The 25557-nt window shown below is 39.3% G+C and overlaps 6 protein-coding genes across 12 annotated transcripts; 5 read left to right on the top strand and 1 right to left on the bottom strand.

Annotated features, from left to right (window-relative positions):
* Positions 1 to 4: 4 nt before the first annotated feature.
* On the bottom strand, positions 5 to 1709 carry LOC108596682 (serine protease inhibitor 42Dd). The gene is made up of 4 exons (XM_017982699.1): positions 1695 to 1709; positions 487 to 1353; positions 288 to 429; positions 5 to 233 (listed from the first exon to the last, which is right to left on the bottom strand). Exons 2-4 carry the CDS (start codon positions 1348 to 1350, stop codon positions 94 to 96), a joined length of 1146 nt encoding a protein of 381 aa, XP_017838188.1. The 5' UTR covers positions 1351 to 1353; positions 1695 to 1709; the 3' UTR covers positions 5 to 93.
* Positions 1710 to 2614: 905 nt separating this feature from the next.
* On the top strand, positions 2615 to 6157 carry LOC108596680 (serine protease inhibitor 42Dd). 6 transcript variants are annotated; one of them, XM_017982695.2, is made up of 4 exons: positions 2615 to 2732; positions 3300 to 4258; positions 4313 to 4454; positions 5991 to 6157. In XM_017982695.2, exons 1-4 carry the CDS (start codon positions 2708 to 2710, stop codon positions 6110 to 6112), a joined length of 1248 nt encoding a protein of 415 aa, XP_017838184.1. In that variant the 5' UTR covers positions 2615 to 2707; the 3' UTR covers positions 6113 to 6157. The 6 variants fall into 6 exon arrangements, with proteins under 6 accessions (XP_017838184.1, XP_017838180.1, XP_017838183.1 ...); XM_017982691.1 differs by lacking the exon at positions 5991 to 6157 and adding an exon at positions 5698 to 5912; XM_017982694.2 differs by lacking the exon at positions 5991 to 6157 and adding an exon at positions 5313 to 5533.
* Positions 6158 to 6751: 594 nt separating this feature from the next.
* Positions 6752 to 8230, top strand: LOC108594796 (serine protease inhibitor 42Dd). Its single transcript, XM_017979935.2, has 3 exons — positions 6752 to 7820; positions 7875 to 8016; positions 8094 to 8230. Exons 1-3 carry the CDS (start codon positions 6951 to 6953, stop codon positions 8228 to 8230), a joined length of 1149 nt encoding a protein of 382 aa, XP_017835424.2. The 5' UTR covers positions 6752 to 6950.
* Positions 8231 to 8816: 586 nt separating this feature from the next.
* On the top strand, positions 8817 to 11679 carry LOC108595569 (nose resistant to fluoxetine protein 6). Its single transcript, XM_017980830.1, has 10 exons — positions 8817 to 8897; positions 8956 to 9263; positions 9436 to 9601; positions 9659 to 9811; positions 9867 to 10408; positions 10490 to 10569; positions 10625 to 10738; positions 10795 to 11141; positions 11193 to 11335; positions 11395 to 11679. The coding sequence occupies exons 1-10, from the start codon at positions 8846 to 8848 to the stop codon at positions 11590 to 11592; spliced, it is 2103 nt and encodes a 700-aa protein (XP_017836319.1). The 5' UTR covers positions 8817 to 8845; the 3' UTR covers positions 11593 to 11679.
* Positions 11680 to 11885: 206 nt separating this feature from the next.
* LOC108597312 (coronin-1C-A) lies at positions 11886 to 21839 on the top strand. 2 transcript variants are annotated; one of them, XM_017983799.2, is made up of 7 exons: positions 11886 to 12056; positions 16833 to 17295; positions 19076 to 19342; positions 19408 to 19821; positions 19877 to 20170; positions 20677 to 20856; positions 20922 to 21839. In XM_017983799.2, exons 2-7 carry the CDS (start codon positions 17098 to 17100, stop codon positions 21159 to 21161), a joined length of 1593 nt encoding a protein of 530 aa, XP_017839288.1. In that variant the 5' UTR covers positions 11886 to 12056; positions 16833 to 17097; the 3' UTR covers positions 21162 to 21839. The 2 variants fall into 2 exon arrangements, with proteins under 2 accessions (XP_017839288.1, XP_017839287.1); XM_017983798.2 differs by having other exon boundaries at positions 11888 to 12056; positions 20656 to 20856; positions 20922 to 21838.
* A 591-nt stretch (positions 21840 to 22430) lies between these two features.
* LOC108594798 (kinesin-like protein subito) lies at positions 22431 to 24458 on the top strand. The gene is made up of 3 exons (XM_017979936.2): positions 22431 to 23010; positions 23073 to 24078; positions 24149 to 24458. Exons 1-3 carry the CDS (start codon positions 22485 to 22487, stop codon positions 24456 to 24458), a joined length of 1842 nt encoding a protein of 613 aa, XP_017835425.1. The 5' UTR covers positions 22431 to 22484.
* Positions 24459 to 25557: the final 1099 nt, after the last annotated feature.

The following is a 25557-nucleotide window of genomic DNA, read 5'->3' as shown; positions in this document are numbered from 1 at the left end:
TATTCTTATCTTTTTATTTTTAGATTTATGAGTGTGCTAAACAACTTATGACTTTAGTTTTCATTCCATCAATGTCTTTTAGTTAATTCTTAGTTAAATCAAATCAGTTGGCGGTTGCACATAGCGACCAGCAAAGAATATCGCCTTGCTGTTAAGTATATAGAACAGAAAGGGATGATCCGCTTTAAAATGTTTCACATTCAAATTCAGCGACATATTCACATATTTTATAACTGCAATGGAATTTAAAGTAATTAATAGAATTAAAATAATTTTATTTTATTGACCTGTGACCGCTGCAGCTTCGGAGCCCGCTTCGTTTACATCTATGTAACCGCGATGTTTGACCTCTGATATTTTCTGTCCCATTGCGCAGTCAAACAAATGCCCCATATCGGCATTATCCGCAAATATTTGAGAAATGCCCAGCTTTAATGAAAGTTAGATTCAGAGCAAAGTACACTTTAAGTAATAAAAGTTGCTCACCTGCTGCAGCGTTGACTTTAAATCCAAATCAAACTCAATTTTGAACTTTGGCAACGCCAACTCCACATCCTGTGTCAACAGCTTGGCCTCAATATGCGCTAGATTAAAATTTCTCATGTGTTGCTCCAAGCGCTGCAGGCCACAAATCTCATTCGGCAGCAGAATTAGCAGCGTTATGTCCGAGTTCTTGTATGGCAATTGCACTGCTCTGGCTGCCAGCTCGGGCAGTTCTGCATATTTGAATTTATCCTCCTGATGCATCATGTGCACCTTGAAGCGGCGCTGCTGATCCGCATAGAAGTCAGCTGGCTCTGTAAGCTCTGGCGTAAAAGGTTTCTTAAACTTACCCTTAAAGTAAAGCGCGTTTACCAACACTGCACTCGTTTCAGCATTCACAGCATTCGACTGCATTAGATTACGTATTTTATGCTCCGTATCCTGCGCTATCAGCGCATTCATTTTTTTCGTTGCCTCCACAGCATCTGAGAATATTAAAACCTCCGGCTGCATTTGAAAATGTTCTGCCGCAAGCTCTTGAAACTCGCTTCGCAGCTGCAGCTTGTGGCTAACAAATAGACGATTAATGGACTTAAGAGTAATACCAGCGTCCCGGCTGCTATGATTTGCCCAGAAATCCTTAAGCCTTCTAGCTATATGTTGGCGATCGCCTTGTCCCAGCTTAAGACCCAACCGCAACTCTTCCGCCGTTGTTCCCGCAGCTCCCATAAAGGCTAAGATCAAAGAGCTTTGTATGCAGATTGGTGACACTATAGTATTTACGGACTGAAGATGTGTTAAGTCCCTGGCGACGACATGACACAGTTCTCTGGCAAACTCAATGTATCCTTCGTGATCTTCAATCATTTTCTGCAGAGCAAGTGCAATGAATATTAAAGCTTAACATTTAAATATTTTTTGCAATGAATGAAGATTATTCGGCTCTTGCCACAGACACACACAACCTCAGACAATATTTATATATATTGCCAACACTTGATAGCTTATCAGAGACAGCAATTTAATTGATATTTATTAATCAAAGTGATAACTGTAGATTACACATTTTATAGTAAGAACACTGATTTTATAAATTTTCACATTATACTAGCAGTCATAAATAAAAAGGAAATAGATAAATGTAAATCTAAAGTGAAAGTAAGTAGGTGAAGGTAAGCTGAATGAACGTTATGGAAGTGCTGAATACCAACCGATAAAGTAAAGCACACGCAAGGAACTGACTAAAAAACTGGTGACTAAGTCGGTTACAATTAACGGCAGAGAGCCAGATAAACAAAGAGGGCTAGATAAGAAATAAAGAGAGCCAAATGATTGTTTACTTCGAGTATTTATAGAGAGGGGTATTTACTCTGTTATCACTATTATCTCTGCTAGTGTCACAATGAGAGAGATGAGAGTACAAGCTCCAAAGGAGCGGGATGACGAAGTGTGATACAGATCTTCATAATTTTCTGTACCTAGTCAGCTATGGCCTCACCAATTTGTTTATAAATAATGTGCGTAATACAAATGTTGCTAGTAGCAATAAACAGTTTTTGGATTCTCCCTCTACTTTAATAAAATTATTCATACAGAACAAGAGTTGCTTTTCGCTTGTTTACCAATTCTACAGCTAGTCACCAAAACAATATCAAAGGCAGTTTTTATACAGGAATCTAAACTTTTTCTATGACAATCCCTGATTAAGTTGCTATACCTATTATTAATTAAAATGGCAACGCACTTTGAGCTGCACAACCTTGACACCTAGATACAAAAGATTAAAACTTATAAAATTTGCAAATTTAAAATACGAAATATTAGCTCTAATTAGCGAACAACAACAAAACCAAATTTCTTACACACATACATGTACTATGTGTTTATAAGAGCGCCAAAAACCCCAACTTAGTGTAGCTTATCTCATTAAAAAAAAAGTAATAAATATATTCTTGCGTATACACATATTATTTATTGTATTTTATTTGCATGTATTTGTATTTGAAGCGCAGATTGAAAGCCAAACGTGTCTAATTTGCCTGAGCATTTCATTCAATATTGCTGATAAGAGCAACAGGCGATAGCAGCAACTGTAATTTTATATACAAAACATTTTTCGAAATAGTCTGAAACGCGCTACCGTGGCAGCCGTTTGTAAGAAATCTCTACCTGAAGCGAAAAAACTATTAACTAAAGCAGTTAAAGAAGACAATAAGAAAACAAAATGCATAAACTCTGCAAGTTAAGCGGTAAGCAAACAGCAATAACAACAACTGTTAATTTATTAAGAGAGCGCGCACAATGCAAGAGTATGCTTTTGTTACAAAGAGAAATGGTTACAAAATGCAGAGCGAACCTGTTGGATATATACAGACCCAGTGGCGCACCGCTGAATCAGTATCGGCAAAAGGCTGCAGTACACATGCTGACAACAATGTAGGTTGTAAGTAATCGATCTCGTATTCGACACCAGCGCCACTGGGTCTGTGGCTCTATTCTTATAAAAGCATGTGTAAACTAAGAGCAGGCATTTATTGTTGCTTTAACCCCAAAGATAATCACAACGAGCGCTGTGTGAAACGACAGTGAAAGAAAATATAAGCACAGCTGTTAAAAAACATTAGAGAAAGCGTCTGCTAGACAAATACAAACGTATTTATTGTTAATCTGCGTTAGTCTAACAACGCAAAACGGCAAATCAACGCCCAATATTAAACGACATACGTGGAGGTGACTCAGCTCAGCAATTAACAATAATTACATAAATTCATGAAATCATCAAAGCTAACGCTATAATACGTATATTTTGTTTACAGTCTGCGTGGCGCTCTCTCTGCTGCTCTTGCAACTCTCCCACGCAAGCCTGCCGCCCAGCCCTCCAGTTTTGAATAACAGCGGCCACATCATGTCCAACGCTGAGAGCAACAACATGGCCGAGTACTCACGCCGGCTGGCCATATTCTCTGTCAACATGTACAACAAACTGTCGCTGATGAAACCAAATGAGAATGTCGTCTTCTCTCCATTCTCCATACAGAGCTGTGCTGCGATGGCGCGTCTGGGCGCCGAAGGTGAGACAGCAGCTGAGCTCGATCGTGGTCTTGGCTTGGTCTCCACCGATGAGCGTCAAATTGCTGAGAGTTTCCATCAAGTGATCAGTGCCTACGAGAAGAGCGACATTCTGCGTATTGCCAACAAGATCTATGTTATGCAGGGCTACAATCTGCGCGCTCAGTTCAATGAGCTGCTCTCCAAGCAGTTTTTGTCTGGCGCAGAGAATGTGGATTTCTCCCGAAATGCTGAAGCCGCAGGCAAAATCAATACGTGGGTGGAGCAGCAAACGAATCATTTAATTAAGGATTTAGTGCCGGCAAGTGCACTGGACGGATTCACACGTCTGGTGCTGGTAAATGCGATTCACTTCAAGGGTAACTGGGTGCATGAGTTCCCCGCGCATGCAACAAGAAATGACAAGTTCCACTTGAACAATGTGGACAGCATTGATGTGCCAATGATGAATGTTAAGGCACGCTTCCGATATGCGAATCTGCCCAATTTGGATGCCAGCGCGTTGGAAATGCCCTACAAGGATTCGGACTTGTCCATGTTGATAGTGCTGCCCAATACCAAAACGGGTTTGAGCCAGTTGGAGGAAAAACTGCGATCCACGCCCATCTCATTGATTACTGAGCAGCTGCGCAGCACGGAGGTGCAGGTCAAGCTGCCCAAGTTCAAGGCCGAATTTCAGGTGGAGCTCTCTGAAGCTTTCCAGCAGGTATGTCCAGCTAGCATTATAATTGAATTGTAACTAATTCGATTGATTTTGCAGTTGGGTATGACTCGTATGTTCTCGGACAATGCCCAGTTCGGCAAAATGCTGACGGAACCGGAATCGCTGAAGGTGTCGGCCATTATCCACAAGGCTTTTATCGATGTGAATGAGCAGGGCACTGAGGCAGCAGCCGCCACCGGTAAGTTTGCACTGCTTGCTTTTCCATTGGGCTCCATTCTTATATAATTTCGCATGTTCTGGGTTCTCATACTTATCCACATTTGTCTATGTTCTCATTTGTCAGGCGCTGTAGTGCGCATGAAGCGCAGCCTCATTTCACTGGCTGAGCCAGTTGTATTCCATGCCGATCATCCATTCATCTATATGCTGGTGCATCAACAGCAAGTACCACTGTTCATGGGTTCCATAGTGCGGCTCGAGGGAGCAGCTGCCAGCGCTTGTGCGGCACCAGGCATCGAGCATGACGAGTTCTAAATACCTCTCAGTACCTTCATTAGTAATAGTGCAAACGGGTATTATTTTGAAATACTTACTTTATAATAAAGGCAGCTAGATATTAATTAGTTACATTGGGTTTTATTTATAATCTCATAATACACGAGTTTGTCTTGTCTTTCAACTTTCACAGCTACGATTATGGTTGGAGCCACCGCTTTCCACCGTTTCACTCCCCCAGTTTATTTCCAAGCCCAACAACCATATGCATATTTTCTTATTAATCGCCAGGGGCTTGTACTTTTCGCTGGCAAAGTGCAAAAGCCTTAAGAAGTAGCTCCAATGAGTTTTGGAGAAATTCTTATATCATTTTATGTTAATTGTGTAAATCTCAATAAAATTACAAATTGCAAAAGTATTGCCTGATTTCCTAATTAATAATGGGCTATACTCTTACATTTAGATTTAGTTTTAAGTGGTTATGTTTTGTTGCGTTTTTACCATTTGAAAATGAATGTGACTTCTTTGTATTAATTAGTTATTTGGGTTTTACCTTTAATCTCATAATACTCAAGTTTGTCTTGTCTTTCAACTTTCACAGCTATATTGTTGGTTGGATATTCCCTTTTCCAGCCTATCAAACCACCACCTTCTTTCCAAGCTAAACAGCCTTTTGCATATTTTCTTATTAATCGCCAGGGCCTTGTGCTTTTTGCTGGCAAAGTGCAAAAGCCCTGAGTTTGGATAAGCTTTTATATTTTTATATGAATTATGAAAATCTCAATAAAATTACAAATTGCACAAGTATTGTCTTTGCCTGATTTCTTTGCTAACAGTGGGCACTAAAAGTCTACGACACGTATACAATTTAGCTTTAAGTTACATATGTTTTGTTGCTTTACCCATTTCAAAACTAATGCGTCTTGTTTTTGGTTTATACTTAACCTATATGTTCTTGTTCTTGTCTCTATCTCTCATATTTGCAGGAATGGTCATGTGCTTTGCATCGATGCCCATGTTCAAACCGGAACCGGAACGTTTCTATGCCGATCATGCATTCAATTATTATATTATTAATAATCAAAACGTTGTGCTCTTTGCTGGCAGAGAACAAAAGCTTTGAATTATAAGAATTTTAACATTTTGCATGTGAATATTTAAGACTGCGCACCTTCAGAATTTATTTTATTACTTTTTTATATACTAAACCAGCATGTTGAAGCATAAATAAAACCTCAATTAAACAAAATACAAAATGATTTTATAAACTGTTTCACAGTGTTTCGTATTATGCCTGTTATGGGATTCCGGCGTAAACATTTCCATGCCACGCATCCGTTTGTCTACTACATAAAGACGCAGCGGGATCTGCTGTTCTTTACTGGCAAGCATATGGCTTGAGGTCAACGCTTTAATCTAATTAAGTAAACCTACAATAATGAACTATAATAAATCAAATTTTTTATAAATGTAGCCAAGAGTGTAATCAAAATAGAGGAGCTGCAATTTTTGCGTTTTTTATAAATAAACTAATGGGTATAAGCGGGAAAAGATTCGTAATGACCTTATAGAAATGCATTTGCTAAACCATTGAAGCTTAACTAGCAGGCACGCAATTTAATATTTAAAGCTAAAAGTCACTGAAATGTTTCAAACTATAAACAAAATGCAACAATTGCTTCTACTTGCAATGTGGCAACGCCAACATGTCGTATACGTAATTCAATTATAAGTAAAGTTAGCTTAACTAAGTTTAAGCCGTTGGTCAATAAGGCAGGTTATCGACAATGTTATTCCAAAGTGTAAAAATAATTCTGAGCGGATGACAGTTATTCTTCGCTTGGTGATTAACTATCTATGGCATTGTATGCAAGCTAATAAGAAATTGGAGCAATTGAACTTTATCGAACGGGCAATATTATTTTACGATTTATAGCAATCGATCCCGTAATCGACATTTTCGCCACTGGGTCTGTGGGTATTTTGTTATAAAAACAACAAAATATAAGAGCAAGTATTTATTGTTACTTTAACCCCAAAGATATCACAACAGTCAAAGAAAATATAAGCATAGCTGTTAAAAATATTGCAAAAAGCGTCAAACCAACGCCCAATATTAAACTACAAATGTACGTGAGGGTGAATCAGCTTAGCCATCAACAATAATTATATAGATTCTCAAATCTAACGCTCTCCCACGCAAGTCTTCCACTCAGTTTTGAATAACAGCGGCCACATCATGTCCAATGCTGAGAGCAACAACATGGCCGAGTACTCACGCCGGCTGGCCATATTCTCTGTCAACATGTACAACAAACTGTCGCTGATGAAACCAAATGAGAATGTCGTCTTCTCTCCATTCTCTATACAGAGCTGTGCTGCGATGGCGCGTCTGGGCGCTGAGGGTGAGACAGCAGCTGAGCTCGATCGTGGTCTTGGCCTGGTCTCCACCGATGAGCGTCAAATTGCAGAGAGTTTCCATCAAGTGATCAGTGCCTACGAGAAGAGCGACATTCTGCGTATTGCCAACAAGATCTATGTTATGCAGGGCTACAATCTGCGCGCTCAGTTCAATGAGCTGCTCTCCAAGCAGTTTTTGTCTGGCGCAGAGAATGTGGACTTCTCCCGCAGCGCTGAAGCCGCAGGAAAAATCAATACGTGGGTGGAGCAGCAAACGAATCATTTGATTAAGGATTTGGTGCCGGCGAGTGCACTGGACGGATTCACACGTCTGGTGCTGGTGAATGCGATTCACTTCAAGGGTAACTGGGTGCATGAGTTCCCCGCGCATGCAACAAGAAATGACAAGTTCCACTTGAACAATGTGGACAGCATTGATGTGCCAATGATGAATGTTAAGGCACGCTTCCGATATGCGAATCTGCCCAATTTGGATGCCAGCGCGTTGAAAATGCCCTACAAGGATTCGGACTTGTCCATGTTGATAGTGCTGCCTAATACCAAAACGGGTTTGACCCAGCTGGAGGAAAAACTGCGATCCACGCCCATCTCATTGATTACTGAGCAGCTGCGCAGCACGGAGGTGCAGGTCAAGCTGCCCAAGTTCAAGGCCGAATTTCAGGTGGAGCTCTCTGAAGCTTTCCAGCAGGTATGTCCAGCTAGCATTATAATTGAATTGTAACTAATTCGATTGATTTTGCAGTTGGGTATGACTCGTATGTTCTCGGACAATGCCCAGTTCGGCAAAATGCTGACGGAACCGGAAGCGCTGAAGGTGTCGGCCATTATCCACAAGGCTTTTATCGATGTGAATGAGCAGGGCACTGAGGCAGCCGCCGCCACCGGTAAGTTTCCCAGCTTACTTTTACATTGGGCTCCATTCTTATAGATTCTCTCATGTCTGCATCTCTCATATTCGCAGGAATGTGCTTTCAAGTAATGTCGCTGGCTAGTTATAAACCGGAACCGGAATATTTTTATGCCGACCATGCATTTAATTATTATATTATTAATAAACAAAACATTGTACTCTTTGCTGGTAGACAACAAAAGCCTTAAATATTGCAAATGTTTAGTAATTTGCACGTGAGTATTTGAGACTGCTTGGCGTCAAAATTTATTGTATTACTTTTTATATTCTAAACAATAATGTTCAAATACAAATAAACCTTAATTAAACAAAATACAAAATGGTTCAATAAACTGTTATATAAATATTATAATTACATGACCGGGTTTGAAGTGTGTTCGGGATATGCTGTTCCTCACTGACAAACATTTGACTTGATGGCAACGCTATAATCTAATTAAGCAAACCTATAATAATAAACTATAATAAATCATAGAATTGCGATTGCTATTATACACGATATTCTTTATAAATGTTGCCTCGATCGTACTCGAAATAGTGGAGCTGAAGTTTTTGCTTTTTGTATAAATAAACTAATGGGTATACGCAGTCCCCCTTGGGAACGCCGCTGACTTTAACGCTGATCTTAGCAGGCACTTTGATTGATTCGTAATGACCTTATAGAAATGCTATTGCTAAACCATTCAAGCTTAGCTAGCAGGCACGCAATTTAATATTTAAACAAAAGCTAAAAGTCACCAAAATGCTTAGTTTAATTTCAAACTTTAAACAAAATGCAACGATTGCAGCTGCTGCTTCTATTTATGGGCTGCTTGCAATGTGGCAGCGCCAACATGACGTATACGCAATTTAATTGTAAGTAAAGTTAGCTTGGATAAGTTTAAGCCAGAGCTATAACTCTTTGCGTTTTCAGTAACTCTCTATAAGCAAATGCCTGCCATGTATCAACTGGATGACTACGATCTGTGTCTACAGCATTCACCGCCCACACACAGACTACTCTACCATCCCACTTATTGCCTGGTCTATGCGGAAATCGTGCCCAATGCCAGCTCAACGCTTTGGCAGCAAATCGAGCGCACATCACAGGATGATAAACATAATTTTCGACACGATCTTTTATTCATGGGCGTTTGCTTGGAAAGCTGCAAGAGTTCGATTAGCACGCTGGCTAAATATCAAAAGCAGCAGCTGTACGAGGGCAAAGTTTCGGATACTGAGGTAAGTATACAAAACAATTTAAATCAAATGTCAGTCATGGGGAAAGGCCGAGGGTAATTCCGAAGTGTCAAAGCTACTCTGAACGGATGACGATAGCTTGACATTCAAAGTTATTTTATATGTTAGAAAGCACAAGCTAATGCAGTTTAATTTGATACACGTTTATTTTCAGCTTAGCGATTATTATGCCAAAGTGCATACGCGTGCATCAGATGAACGCATGCGCTATGATCATGTCATCAATAGTTGCTTGAATCGGAAATTTGAAAAGAAATATCAACTGCGACTTCGCAGCAATCTCGAGTATTGCATACGAGCTGATGAGAAATTGGAGCATGGTAAGCAATACGCAGCAAAAATGAATATAAATAGACGATTAATATTATCTACAACAGATGCTGTGGATCAAACAGTCTATATATTACTAGCCCTGCTGCTGCTGCTTACTATAAGCTCAAGTTCCTACGATTATAGGCTCAAGAGACAGCAAGTGCAGCCCGCTAACAATCAAGGAAATGAATTCTATCAGCAGACACTAGAATCACTTCGTAAGTGACGGCTCCAGCAGTTTTATACACTACTAATTGCTCCGTCTATTGACAGCTCAAAGGTTCTTTTGTGCCTTTTCCATTTGCCGCAACTATTATCGCCTCGTCCTGCCCACAAGCAGTCAGTATGCAAAGGATCTGCGTTTCTTCGATGCCTTTCGTGTTGTTTGCGTTTTTATTGTCATTCTGGGACACACCTTGATGGTCTTTATGACTGTGCAGCTTCAAAATCCCGAGTTCTTTGAACAATTTCTCTATAAATTTGAGACGTCTATATTTCAAAATGGCAATGTAGCTATACAAATCTTTTTTGTCATGAGCGCCTTTCTCCTCTATGTGAACTTTATTGAACGCCAATGGGTTGATAAGAGCACAAGCATTTGCCGCTGCATAGGCGTTTATTTTCGAGTATTCTTTACAAGATATTTTAGGCTGCTGCCCTCATTGGTATTGCTAATTTTATTTAACGGTACGTTGCTCACTCGCTTGGGCGACGGACCCTTCTGGCGACATTTAACCGAGGCGGAGCGTGTTTTTTGTCGCTCCATGTGGTGGAAGAACGTATTCTTTATCAACAATTATATGCTGGAAGACAGTGTAAGTATGACATATAGTAAATTTAGGTAATCCAAATTATCAAGATAAACTGTTATATTCTCTGCTTAATTTTGTTTGCAGTGTGCTCAACAAACTTGGTATATGGCAGCGGATATGCAGCTCTTTGAACTCTTTTTAATCATTATTATTGTAATTAAAAAGTGAGTTTAAATCTTCTTTAATTATTTATTAAAATTGCATAACATTATTTTTCAGATATCCAGTGCTAACCAAACTAATATACAGCATTTTATTGCTGTTCAGCTTCTTGGTGCCTGTTTGCTTAACTTATTTTCTAAAACTAGATGCAGTCTATCACATAAAACCAGAGTAAGTTGAGTTACTCATTTCTCTTCATCTCACTCTCAATCCCTTTCTGCTTTCAGAACGTATCGCTATTTGTACTTTCGGAATGCGGAAACCTTTTATCAGATATATCCACCATTTTATACAAATTTGAGCGGTTACTTAGTGGGATTTCTTTGTGGTCACTTCTATCTCAAAATGCGCAGTTCCATTAGTGCCACGGCCTTCAAAGGCAATTGGAAATTTGAATTGTTTCTATGGCTTTTAATTCCAGCTTCCATGTTGGTGCTCTTCTCTGGCTTTATATTCATCAAACATGATTTTTCGCGTCCTTCGATTTGGTTGGCGCTCTATGCTGGAGTTTATAAAAATCTGTGGATTTTAATTTGCGCCGGATTTGTTTGCTGCATGTGCTTCAAAGTGGGCTGTAAGTAACAGCAAGTCATAATAACCACTCACTCATATTGACTTATTTCAGGGATTGCCTATGAATTTTGTTCGCTCTCCATTTTCCGACCCTTGGCACGCATATCCTTTCAAGCTTTTCTTTGGCATGTGTTTGTGCTGCGCCTGGTGGCTGGTTACTTTCGGGAGCCAATTTATGTCAACAGTTTTTTCTTGGTAAGCAATCAGTTTTTCTCAAAGTTTATGAAATTTTTTACTTGATTCTCTTTTCTCAGTTTTGCAACGTGCTGCTGGTCTTTGTTCTCACACAAATTATGGCATTTTTTATGGCGCTTCTTTTTGAATATCCCATAGCGGAAGTCTTACGACTGTTAACAATGCAGCATAAACTAAAAAGTAAAGATGAAACAAGCAATTTAAGTGGACTGCAAATGAACATCGAGGACGAGCTACAAAAGTCTGTCAACGTATGAGGCGATGCAATTGAAGTGTTAATCAAACTAAAATAGTGATAGTGATTTATAAAAAGTAGAATTTGAATTAATAAACCACCGTATCAGTTCCACACAAGTTGATAGTTGTTGGTATTTTTTAAGCAACTTGGCAGCGCCTTTGCGCTTGCACTGATATCGATACCGATAATCTTCTCAAACATCGGCTCTCTCGCTCGCACCATGTTATCGATTTATTCGTTCTCTCAGTGTTGCCGATTTTCTTTCTACTCTCTCGGTCTGTTTTGTCTTATCATTCGCCAACTCGAACAGACGTGCTGCCGCTTGTGAGTTAAAATAAAACAACTTGTCGCGCGGTTTATAGCCAGAAGCAGAGCAAAGCGTTTTCAATTAAATAAGTGTACTGATTAATGGATTTTTGTATAAATTCCCTGTTACAACGCATACATAAACGAAGTGCACTTGTTTGAGCCACATAAATTAAAGTGAGTGTGTGGGTAAATTTTTGTGTTGTGATGCCGCAACTTTGGCATTTACGATATAAATGTCAATGAATCATTGTGACATTTTGGCCACCAGACATCAACTGGCAGCCACTGATACTAATTAATAATAAATAATAGTATATATTTCAAAAAGTGTATATTTAAATAAGAAACGCGCGTATTACAAAATCATTTCAAATCACGGCAAAATACAAAAAAAAAAGTGCGAGATTTGTGTTTGTGTGCGTGTCGCTCGCTTAAATAGAGAGCGCAGTGCGTGTGAAGAGTGCAGCTATACACACTGTTATATGAGTAGCAAACACACTAACACTCCAAAAAAGGGAATAAAAATGAGAAGCGTCTTGGACGGCAACAACAAAAACCGAACGCCGAAAAATGTTGCAAAATGAAAGAAAAGCAAACAAAACGAAAGCAAGCCAACTCACACACACACACACACACACGGGCAGACAAATATACACATGCAAACGCATTTATACACTTGCATATATACATTTAAATTAATTGCTTCTTGTTTTTAGCTAACTGTAATTTTTGTATGTTTTGGTTTTTTTTGCGTGTAAAGCTTGTGTGTCTCTCATTTCCCGGCTAACATTTGCTTGTTTATAAAGCGTTGGCTAAAAACTAAGAGCCAGAGAGAGCGCAGCCAATTGTTGCTCTGCAAGCAACAAGTACCAAAATTTTGAAACGCTTAGAACGCGGGGGTGGTGCTCTCTGCCGCGCGCTCGCTCTCTCTCTCTCTCTAAGTGTGTGTTTGTGGGCGGCTGGGGCTAGCGATAAGCCGTAATTGAAATATTGTTACAATTGTTAGGAAAACGTGGCTTCAAGTTGGCCAGCGCGTTGAATTACACACTTTTTTTTTCTTAGCAGCAGCAACAGTTGCGCTCGCGCTCTCGCTCTCACCCACTCATGCACACACACATACATAGACACTCTCCCTGTCTGGCTGAAACAAGTGTGAAAAAACAAACGACCTCCAGCAGCGCTTTGCGTCTGCGTTTCGCTTAGCTGTGTTGTGGCGCTCTCTTCGAAAGTGTAGGAGCGCGTGCGAGCACGCCCCCACGCAATGTTATGTTCTTGTTGTTTTTGTTTTTGGTGTTGCTGTTATAATTGGTGTCATTGTTGTTGCTGTGGCTATAGTCAGGCTGTAGTTGTCCAAAAATGGGTTAACCAATGCGATGACAAACACACACACACACATATAAATGAAAAACGCATGCTAAGTCTGTTTGAGTGTGTGTGTATGCAAATGAAGTGACTACAAAACAAAAAAGAAAGATATAAAGCAGCAACTGCCGCCAGTCTGACTAAGCGCTAATGCTGCAGAAAATAGCAACAAGTAGACTCGCAACTCAACGCAGCAGTGTCGTGCAATTAAGACAGCAACAACAACAACAACAACAACAGCAAGCAATGCATATTTAAATTTAGCTACAGAGTTCCACTTTCACTCGACCGACGACACTTCAGCAAACCCCCAACATGGCCCCCCCCCCTGCTAGCCATGAGCAGAATTCAAATTATGAATTCTATGCAGAGCACTAGTCGACGCACATTTAAACGGGTGACATTACTTTCTATATAGCTCAGTTGTTATAGTTTTATGCTTTGTCAAGTTAATCACATTAGCTTACAGTTTGATGAACCTAAGTACAGCAACTCATCATCATGACTTGTCTGCTTGTCTGCGAATGCGCAATTATAGCACATATAAAGCCTAATGACATCATCAAAGTTTCGCATGCACTGCTGGCTGCAGTGCAGCTCCAAACCAAATGCCGGCAATGGCGAAAGTTTTCTATCGATTTTTATGCGCTGATAAGCGACGCCAAAGTATGCGCTTGGAGCTTGCAGCTTGCAGCTGATGCCTATTGCACAGCTGAGGCGTCTGTTCCATGACTCATGCCCACACTGTAAAGTGTAACAAATGCAGGCTCACAACACTTCTTTGTTATTGCTATTGTATTTATTATTATGATTATTGTTATGGTCGTCGTCTGTTCATGACACATTCATAATTAGATGTTGCACAGTTGCTTTTTATAACGGTCATTTGTAGACTGCTAATGTTCAATTGAAGCTTGAGCTGCTGCTGCGCCCATTGTAACTTTTTTTTTCTCTTTCTTGCACTTGATTTCAATTGATGCAGACAGTGGGGGGCAGTGTGGGGCGCACGCTGGTCACGCTGTAAACAACAACAACAAACAACAATAATAGCAATTAGAATTGACCGGTGAACGTTTCGACAAAGCGTTAAGATTTCCAATCAAGCATTAAGTCAATTTGTAACCCGTCGTCGTTGCATTCATCACTTTATCAATCCGCTTGAGATCAGCAGTGCCTAACAAAATGGCAGAGAAATGAAAACAGTAGTTACTATTATTTATATGCAAATTCCTTTAATCAAAATATAAATAAAAGATTGTAAATTCTACTTTGGCATTCGTTTGAAGCGGTTTGCAACTAAAACTTGTGCAGTTAACTTAAAAGTTAAATATTGATATTACATATCTTATCAATGTTTAGTTTGCTAACCCTTTTCACATAAATTTGGGGGGAAGAAATTATTACTATGACTAATACAAACATACGATATTTCAATGTGCGTGCATAGACTTTTGGAGTGCACTGTGCGCAATCAGTGAACCCGCAGCCAAGCGCCTTCTGTTACACATATAAGCAAATTTAATAATAATCAACATAAAATGTTAAGTATTTTTTTTTTTCATATACATTTTGTATCAACTTCCGTTGAAAATAAGTGTGAGGTATTATCGCTAGTTGAAGGAATGCGCGCCTGCCTGCAAAGACAAGTTCAAGACAACTTGTTTAAGTTGCAAATTGCATAAAGATGTGGGAGGGGGGCAGGGGGGTGGATCGTTGCATTTTTGCAATTGTGTTGCAATTTGGTTAGGCAAATGTTAAATGCCAAAGATGCCAGCGAATAAATAAACACATCAAAAGCAAATTATAAAGCACGCTCGCTATGGGTGTGACTGCTAAAAGTGTGATGCGCTCTTTTCCTCTCTTTCTATCTCTGTATGTGTGTGTGTGTGTGTTTATATGAAAATTAAATTTTGCTCAAGATGATTGAATTTTCTATTAATAAGTTTGACCTTCAACAGCTGTGAAATGTATTCAATTTTCACAGCGAAGGTGTTCTTGAGGCATCTAAAAACAACAACATAAATAAATCGAATGCAAACACTTATTATTAAATATATGTATGTACATATGTATGTTATGATTGTATAGCTATATATATTAATATTTATCTGCTTTGCTCGTTGTGTCGAGTGCTATATTATCGTTAATTTTTGTTTTTAGGCATTTCTAGCTAATAATTTTCTTTATCAGCAGCGACATTCACACACACGCACGCACACACACAGCAACACCCACAACGAGGTTGATTCACACTCACATTGAGTTTAGTTTACCTTGCAAGCAAAAGAAAATATACTGTATGTATATAAATACACTTTGGTATAAAAAGATTTTATGCTTTTTAGCAGGTCAATGACAAATTCACCGTGCCCCATAGCACACACACACACTTATGCACATATATATAAAGATATATACATAAATACCTTAAGCCAAAAAAGCATATTAATAATTTTATGGCATTCATTCTTTTTCGTTTTGGCGTCAGCTTATTTAATTCCTTATACCCTTTGAGCATTTTTTATGACAGCAAAGCTAAAGCGCCTTAAGACCTAGTTGCATTTCGATTAGAAATACAGTAATGGGTTTATATATCGATTAACACAAAAGTGTTGTCAGAATCATTTGCTGCATTTATTACAAGGTATTTATTAGTCAACTCTCGCTTGCGTAGCTGCTTCAAACTCTTAGTTTTATTATTGTTATTTTATTTATTTACTGATTAAAAACGAAAGCTTTGCAACGACGTTTAGTCAGCTAGCGGCCTTTTAGCTCAACGTACGAGGGGGTTACGGGCATTTCTGAAGTATGTATATATGTGTGTGTGTGTGTGTGTGTGTCTTGTGCCCAACCCAAGTTAGAGTTGTGCACATTTGTTATTGCTTTTAGTTAATACATTTTGTGTTTGAGTTTTCGCTTGTTTGTGTGTGTGTGTGGAGTCATAATTCACGTGTATTCGGGCAGCAATTTGTTATATTCAACGTTATGATGTCATATAAAATGAAATACTCTCAATTAGCCTTATAAACAACAAACGTTAATGCTTTCGCTATAGTTGTTGCTATTATCGCCATAGTTGTTGCTATAGCTTGTCGCAATTTTTTTTATAATTTGACACGTTTGTGTGTTTGCGATTAAGTGTAGAAAGCGAAGCGTCAAGTGAAAGTGTTCTGGGCCAACTAATGCTTACCAATTAAAACTCAATTTTTGGCCAAAATGCATGCAGGCAGGCAGGTGTATGTGTGCGATCAACTTTTATGCAACATAAACAATGCCAACATTTTGTTTCTGCATAAATTTTGAGACGCGAAAGCGGCGACAACATTGCATAGTCGCCACTACTACTACTACTCTCATTGATTGTATTATTTATCTACGCTTTGTTATGCTTTATTTTTGCAACAACGTAATATGCAAATTTATTAAGCAAATCGAGGTTGCAAAACGACTTAGCAGCAGACTTAGACAGTGGCGTCTAATCAGGGGCAGCAACAATCAACGATAGCTTGTAGTTATTTCAAATATTCGATATACAGTAAAAACTCTTTAAACAATCTAACAAAGCATTTCTTGTCTTTCTCTTTGCAGTTCGACAGCACACTAAAAAGTTTTGAAACAATCATAATACAAACAACTACACAAGCACACAGACACACACAGAAAAAAGAGAAAAAATAACACAACAACCGAATTCTCACAATAAATATAACCGGCATTAATAGTTGACTATTGTGTGTAGAGACCAAAAATTTCTGTGTAACTTTAAACTTTACCGGAGAGCAGCGGCAACAGCAACAACAATAGAAAGAAAAAACAACAACAAAAAACAAACCGAAAATTTTTTGTTGAAAAAATGTCATTTCGTGTAGTGCGCAGCTCAAAATTTCGTCACGTCTATGGACAATCGCTGAAACGGGAGCAATGCTATGATAATATACGTGTCTCCAAATCCAGCTGGGACTCCACATTCTGTGCGGTGAATCCAAAATTCTTGGCCATTATTGTGGAATCAGCGGGCGGCGGTGCTTTCATTGTTTTGCCACACAATAAAGTAAGTATACCTACTACTATAATTGAATATAGATAGGATAGACCCAAGTCTAAAAGGAATACCTAGTTTGGTGGCCAACGCATGAAAATATGCTGAGCGCACAGTGTCCAAGTTTGTAATTATATATATTTCTATACAATACAATATCGCGCTATTTATAGGGAACAATTTTTGCGGCCATTTGCGGGCTTGTTGCCACGCCACGGCATAGGAAATGACGTTGAGAATGATTTGGAATGAAACATGCGCAAGCGATTTTGTTATAAATAAAGTTAAATCTCATAGTTAAGAATCGAGGGCAGGATATAAATAAGGGGGCAATTCATAGTTACTGATAGGCTCTGCAAACTTTTCAATTATTTTCTCAGCACATTTATTTGTATTATCTGAAAGAGCGAGAGCAGCTTTCTCTCTTTAAAAACTTGCTCTCTCTCTTTCATGCTGCATACGCACTTTTCAATATTGGCGCTTGGCCAACATGACACACAAATTGTCTAAAATTAAACGTAAAAAAAAAAAAATAAATAAATAAACGATATGTATCTTGTGCTACACAAAATAAATATTTTGGAAAATATTGATAATTGGCAAATTAAAAATATATTTTGCCATTGCAAATAAATTTCCAAAAGAAAAACCAAGAAATTGCTTAATTTGCACACTTTACCAAAAATTATTTTAGGCGTTCGCCTGTCAGCATTGAAAGCTGCTGTCTGCGTGGGCGCTGCCAAATAAATTTGTGAGATTTCCACATTTGGTCAAAACCCATTGCCACCAGCCAGCCAAGCAGGCAGACGGACCGACAGACAGACAGACAAGCAAAGTATTCTAATTGGAATAAATTTGTATGCAAATAGACACCCGCCGATGCCGATGGCGATGCCGACACTGGCTTTTAATAAATGCTGAGCAGCTGTCACTTAAATGGCAACGTCTTTAATCTAGAGCGACTTTCACACGATTTATGTCAAATGATTCCAGTGCTAATAGTTGTGGCTGTAGTGGGCTAATAAAGAGTCGATTTTTTAATTACCAAATTATTATAACATACTTCAAGCTATAAAATGTAATAAATAGAATACTAATCTGCCATAATTTAATCTTAATAGCTCTCTTAAGTTATTCGTTGTTAAAAATTAATGTCTGTCTCTGATAGTAAACAATAAATTCTAACCTATTTATAAGCTCGTACATATGCACTGGAGTTAGTCGCTAAACTGAACGAATAAACTATATCCCTGATTGGAATTCGTTTGTTTAACTCATTTGTATTTCATTAGAATTCAAATTGCTCATTTGCTTATGCAGATATATGACTACCGTTAGTTGTATTTGTAAAACTTTCAGTTTTACCTAAAATTCGAGCTTAAAAGCCAATTAATATGTTAACGAAAAGTTTACTAACTGAGCAATTATTATCGGTTAGGTCCCACGCTTTCTGAGTTCTGCAATAAGATAAAATTTAAATGTAGCCGCCTACTATAGTTGCCCTGGTTTTTACATTTTTAATACCGATACAGGGATATGTATGTATAATCAAATTGCTTATGGCTGACAAATTAGTTTAATTAACGAGAAATCGTTATCGCTTGGCAGTGTATAATATTCTTTAAATAGCATATATACCGAGAAAACCCATCAAGAAATTTAGTAGAAATGCAAGTGAATTTAATTCACACACCTGTAAATCGCACACACCTGTCTGCAAGGCAACGTTTTTTTTTATATACTTTATATACTGCAAATAAAAATAATTACAATTCGATGGCATTGATTGCAGGTTGGACGCATTGCGGCAGATCATCCGTTGGTGGGCGGACATAAAGGTCCCGTTTTGGATATTGCGTGGTGTCCGCATAACGACAATGTGATCGCCTCTGGCTCTGAGGATTGTGTGGTCAAGGTGTGGCAAATACCCGACGGCGGCCTGTCGCGCACACTCACCGAACCCGTTGTGGATCTGGTGTTCCATCAGAGACGCGTGGGCCTGGTGCTTTGGCATCCCTCAGCACTCAATGTACTCCTGACCGCCGGCTCTGACAATCACGTGAGTGCCTTGACTTGTAGCCTGGGGCTGAACCTTAACTAATTTCCAAACTTGCTAACACACAGGTTGTGATATGGAACGTGGGCACCGGTGAAATCTTGGCGCACATTGATTCCCATCCGGATATTGTGTACAGTGCCTGTTTCAATTGGGACGGCTCCAAGCTGGTCACCACCTGCAAGGACAAAAAGATACGCATCTATGATCCACGCACAGCCGAACTGGAGAGCGAAGCCATGTGCCATGAGGGTTCAAAGGCGACGCGCGCCATCTTTCTGCGTCATGGTCTAATCTTCACAACCGGCTTCAATCGCAGCTCAGAGCGCCAGTACTCTCTGCGTGCGCCGGATGCCCTTAATGAGCCTATCGTAATGGTAGAGCTGGACACATCGAATGGTGTGATGTTCCCCCTCTACGATGCAGACACAAATCTGATTTATTTGTGTGGCAAGGGCGATTCTGTGATCCGTTATTTCGAGGTGCGTACAGTTGTTCACTTGTTGTTCAACAATTGAGCAATATTTGCAATTGCAGGTGACGCCAGAGCCGCCATTTGTGCATTATATCAACACGTTTCAAACACCAGATCCGCAACGCGGCATTGGACTGATGCCAAAGCGCGGCTGTGATGTCACCACCTGCGAAATAGCCAAATTCTATCGCCTGAACAACAATGGTCTCTGCCAAGTCATTTCGATGACGGTGCCACGCAAATCCGATCTCTTTCAGGAAGATTTATACCCGGATACGCTTGCCGAAGATGCGGCCATTACGGCTGAGGAATGGATTGCCGGCAAGGATGCCGATCCGCTGACATTCTCGCTCAAAGTAAGTGTATCCCACTCCAACCAGACAACTAACCCCTAGCGCTTGGAGTACAGTGCTCTTGAAGCTAAGCCAGCAACGTTGACGCCCAAGCCATGCGACGTTTGCCCAGCGACGAGCATACAGCATGTCCCGATAATGAGAAATGACGCATCTCCTAGCGAGCGTGTGACCTAGAATCGTATTCCAGCGTTCCAGTTCCTTGTAGTTGCCTAACTGCATCCAATTGTGGCTACCAAAGTTGCCTGCCGCCTGAATCTAACTGTTATCTACGTTTGTGTCTCGTCTGCCCAAGCCTCGCTTGCTTACAACACACACACACACCCATACTAAGGCCCACACATACACACACACACACACACACACACAGTTATATGCTGACTCACGGCTTACATACGCCTTAACACGCACGCTGCGTGGCGCTTGTTGTTGTGTTCTTTGTTTGTTGTACACCCCCAAGGAACAGTTATGCTAAAAAACCTAATCAGGATCGTGTTTCCATTGTACAGGGTGGATACGTCTCGTCAGGTGGCAACAACTCGCTTGCGGCTAGCAAGAAGGCCAACATACTAAACAAGGCATCGGCATCGAGAGGTGGCGGCGGCGGCGCCGGCAGCAGCTTAAGCGGTGGCAATCACTCATCCGCCAACAACAATGAGGATAGTGGACCGCCACCAGCGATATTCTCGGTAAGTAGACAGGACCAGCATGTCTAGCATGTACAGCGCAGTATTTAAATATCATTTATTTGTAGGAGAAAGATCACCGCAACATACTAGATGAGATTCGCAAGCTAAAGGCCATCATTGTCAAACAAGAGAATCGCATACGAGCTTTGGAGGCAAAGGTTAACGCCGCTGGCGATGAAACGGACGCCCGCAATAGCAATAAAAATGGCAGCGGTCAGGCTGCGTCATCAGCGGCGACAGCGGACAGCAGTGAAAGTGCCAATGCAGCGACAGCAGCGGCAGATAATACCCACAACGAGGATTAAGCTTAGACGCGCAGGCTTAAGAGAAAATAGAAAGAGAGATTAAGATCGAGAGAGAGTGTTAACTGCTTGAAAGAAGCTCGTCGTTACCGTTTTTGAATTTCTCTAATGAAAATTTTCGTTTTTGTTTTGTACACGCTAATTGAGAGACGTCTATGATTGTAATTTCGATTATTTATTTTATGTAATTTTAATATTAGGTCTTAATACGAGCGAAATGAATTGAGCGTAGTAAAAGATAAATACAGCAACAACAACAAAAACAACCACAAAAGTATCATCAGCAATCAGAGCAAAATACAATACATACACGCATATAAACATATATACAGAATATCCTGCCAAAAATATATAAAGAACCTAACGAACTACCTACAAAATGCGTCACGCATGAGTGAAATTATTGTAAATTTAACAAAAATCAAAGCATAGACTAAACTACAACCACTTTAAATTAATACTAACGTCATAAATATGACTATTTGACAAAGACCCGAATCGAGGCAATATTTTCATGACAATAGCTTTTATATTATTAATTAGGCAAGTACACAAAAAAGAAAAAGGAAAACAAATTTATAACTATTATTCTGGTCCACCGTCGTCACCGCTTTAAAATATATCGTTCTAACTAATAAGATGTATTTTGTAAAAATAAATGAAAACCAACGAATCATTTTCAAACCCTTTTTTGATTTTTTATTATTTGTAGTTTTCAAAGCGGTCGTCAAATTTTGCCTTTGATATAATGAACAATAATGTAAAAATAACGACTAGAATTTATACACCTTTGTAACAATTTGATACGAAATAAACATTTACAAATATAAGAATTTAAATCAATTTGAGGGGTTTAAGTAAAGTTGAATAAAATAATAATTTTTAAATAAATGATAAAAAAAAAAAGTACTTTTTCTGTAGCTAAAAGTCATCCAAGTAGGCCATCATTTATATTTCTTTTTCTTACTATAAATATTTAAGTTTACATAAGGATGACAGTGTATTGTTTACTTAATGCAAAAGGTATAATGAAAACGATTAGTACGTTTGTTTGAATTTACTACAAGATTTTTGAAATTTCAAAGCTCAGGAGTAAACAAAACAAATTTAAAGAAATTCGCGACTAGCCTTAATTAAAAATACATTTTTTAATTGGTGTGCAAACACTGAAAGCCGTGTTGCACAAACAATGATAACACACTGGCGCCGATACTATCGATATATATTCTGTTTAGCTGGGTAGCGTACCCAACTTTAAATTTAAATAAACAACAAAGTTTGATTTTAACTCTAAATAAGCAATAGAAATATATAAAGTGTCGATAAATGGATAAATGTCAAGAAAACACTAATAAACGTGATGCACGTTCATTTCTATGCGCACGTGAGCCTAGTATTGATCGCAGATATCGTCCTCGTCCGAACAAGCAAAAGCGCTTGTTCAATGAGGCTATACCGGAATCAGAGGATAGCTTAGATTACTCAGACACAGAGTCAGAGAATACAGAAGCAACTCCAAATTTCACTGACGATGGTACTACAGCAGACATTAAAGAGATTGAGAGCGGTCCTCAAGTGTTTCTGCGCCTGCGTCCAGTTGATTTGGACTCCAGTTCTTACGTTGTCTCAGAATGCGGCAATACATTGATAGTGAATCCGCCAGCAAATGAGAATACCAGCAATAATGTAAATCGCATGGAGAAGCATTATAGCTTTAGTGGCATATTTGATAGCTATGTGGATCAGAAGGAGATTTACGAGAAGTGTGTGGCACCAAAAATATTGGAGGAGGAGTGCCTGACATTGATGACCTACGGTACATCAGGCTCTGGAAAGACATACACGCTGTTGGGTAATAGTAGCTATTAAAAGCCTATATGACATTTATATATAATTAATTATTCTCTGTATTAGGGGACTGCGTTCGACCTGGAGTCATTCCACGAGCTTTAGAGAATATTTTTCGAATGTATGGCACGCGCATTTATAATACACCCAGTCTTAAGTTGGTCAATTCAGAGTTGAACATATTGGGTGACTCAGCCATTGCGAAAGAGCTACAGATACACCTTGCCATGCTTGCCCAATGCCCGGATATATCGTCGCTGCATCAGCGGCAGCAGAAGGTCATAGAGGATGACTACGAGTTTCAGCCGAAACCATTGGGTGATGTCTCTGTTATGATTTGGGTTTCCTTTGCGGAGATTTATAATGAGCAGGTGTATGATCTGCTAACGCTTTCTTCTAAGCAGTCGAGCAAATGCGAGACGCGCCGCAAAAATCTCAAGATAGTCGGCAACAATGGGAAGGCTTTCATAAAGGGTTTAACCAGTGTGTTTGTGAAGCGCAGTGAGGAAGCGTTTAAACTGCTGCGCCTGGGACAGCAACGTCTCACTTATGCCTCGACGGCTGTTAATGCGAACTCCAGCCGTAGTCACTGCATATTTACACTAGATGTGCTCAAGTATTATCGCAGTGGCAATACTACACAGTGTTCCTACAAATTCTGTGATCTAGCCGGCTCAGAGCGTGTCGATAAAACTGGTACTAAGGGTTTCAGGCTGAAGGAGGCGCAGAGCATCAATACTTCGCTAATGGTACTAGGACGTTGTCTCGACGCGGCCAGCTCGTCTCAGAAAAAGAACAATACTGACCTCATACCCTATCGCGAGTCAAAGCTAACGATGCTGCTGCAGGCACCACTTCTTGGCAGAGAACGTCTGGCCATGATTGTCACAGTGACACCATTAGATAAATACTATGAGGAGAACTTAAATGTTGTCAACTTTGCATCCATAGCCAAAGATATTATATTCAAGCAACCTATGATTATGCGACATAAGAAGCGTTACTCAGTTTTTGCCGAGTCCAATGGCATTGACACTCAATATGTGGAGAGACTAGAGGAAGAGAATCATAGGTAAGTTACAACCACTTTGTCCAGTGAATATATATACATACATATTCATTATTTGCTTAATCTATTGCAGTCTGCTTGCCGAAATAGAGCGATTAAGATATGAGAATGTGCTACAAATGCAGCTGCAAGAAGAGAAACTGCGCAAGGAGCTTACAGATAGATTCCAGGACAGTATACAAACCAATTTAGATGCAAACCAGGAGCGTATGGACAAAATGAAAGTGCTCCTGAATCGAGAGCATGAAGCAAAGATGGCAGCGCAGAAGCGTAAATATGAAGAAGAGATTGAAGACCTGAGAGAAGAAATAGAAGACCTTAAGGAAGAGCTGCAGGAACTCAAGTCTTCCAATAGTGATATTGAAATTATTGATGATGACTAATAACTTTTTTAATTTTGTTTTTTCTTTCTATTTGTGTTTTAAGATTTGAAACTACATAAATTTCCTGTTTTTCCATTAATAAAAAGGAAACTATCATAGAGCTAAATTATAAAGTCCCATCAATACTTAAAATAGGTGCGTTCAAGCCTGTTTTACAGATCTGATTTCTTCATCAAACAATGACTATTTGAAAAATAATAAATAACTAATAGGTTTTTGAAAATGTTTATTTAAAACAGGTAGTACTAATTATCGGTTTACCCGCTCATTCTTTTGCACTGAACTAGTTCGTTCGTTCGATTTTGTTCATCGCGCGTTTTTACTCATCGCTCAATTTTTTAATTTGTTCATTCATTCGCGAGCGAGTCGTTCCAACACTATTTGTTAACGAAATCAGACGTGTTGCTGCTTAGTTAGTTTAATTTAAACATTTGTCGCGCGTCATAGTCATATCAGCGGAGGCAGCGAAGAAAATTGAATTTCCAAAGAGTGCACGCGCAAATACAAAAACAAAATATTCCACAGCACACGTGGGTGCTTCTACTTATAATATACACATGAATGCAAGTGTGTCTGGTCAAGCTGTCTAAAAAGCCATTTGGATTACATAAGCGAATGGCCTAAAGTAAAAAGTCATTTGAAAATAATTGAAAACGGAGCAGTCTCGTCGCTTCATGAACGTATCAAATATTTATTTCATCAGCAAAATTTTTAGCGCTACCCGCACACACGCACATACGTGTGCAAATGTATGTGCAAAGTTGTTAAAGCTGCAAAGAGAAAGACAGAGAGCACTGGCATTAAAAAAAATAAGCTAAACAATCGTCAAATTGCCAAAGTGAAAATATGTGCTCGGCAACAAAACAAAGGCCGATATGTATAAGTATGCTTAGCAGTAGTATCGACAACAACAACAAGAGCAACAGCCGCAACAACAACAGCAGCACAAGCAATAATAAGAACGGCAGACAAAAATCGGCGCATAGCAACAAGCAAGCGTGCATGTCGAACGAGTTTCTGTGATTTCAATCAATTTTTTGTTTTTAAAACGAAGGTTGCGAGAAGCTGTAAGCCAAAGATTGTATATAAATACATAGAA

This window comes from Drosophila busckii, chromosome 2R (genome assembly GCF_011750605.1).
Source record: "Drosophila busckii strain San Diego stock center, stock number 13000-0081.31 chromosome 2R, ASM1175060v1, whole genome shotgun sequence".
Lineage (NCBI taxonomy): Eukaryota > Metazoa > Arthropoda > Insecta > Diptera > Drosophilidae > Drosophila > Drosophila busckii.
This window is presented reverse-complemented; position numbering and strand designations above follow the sequence as displayed.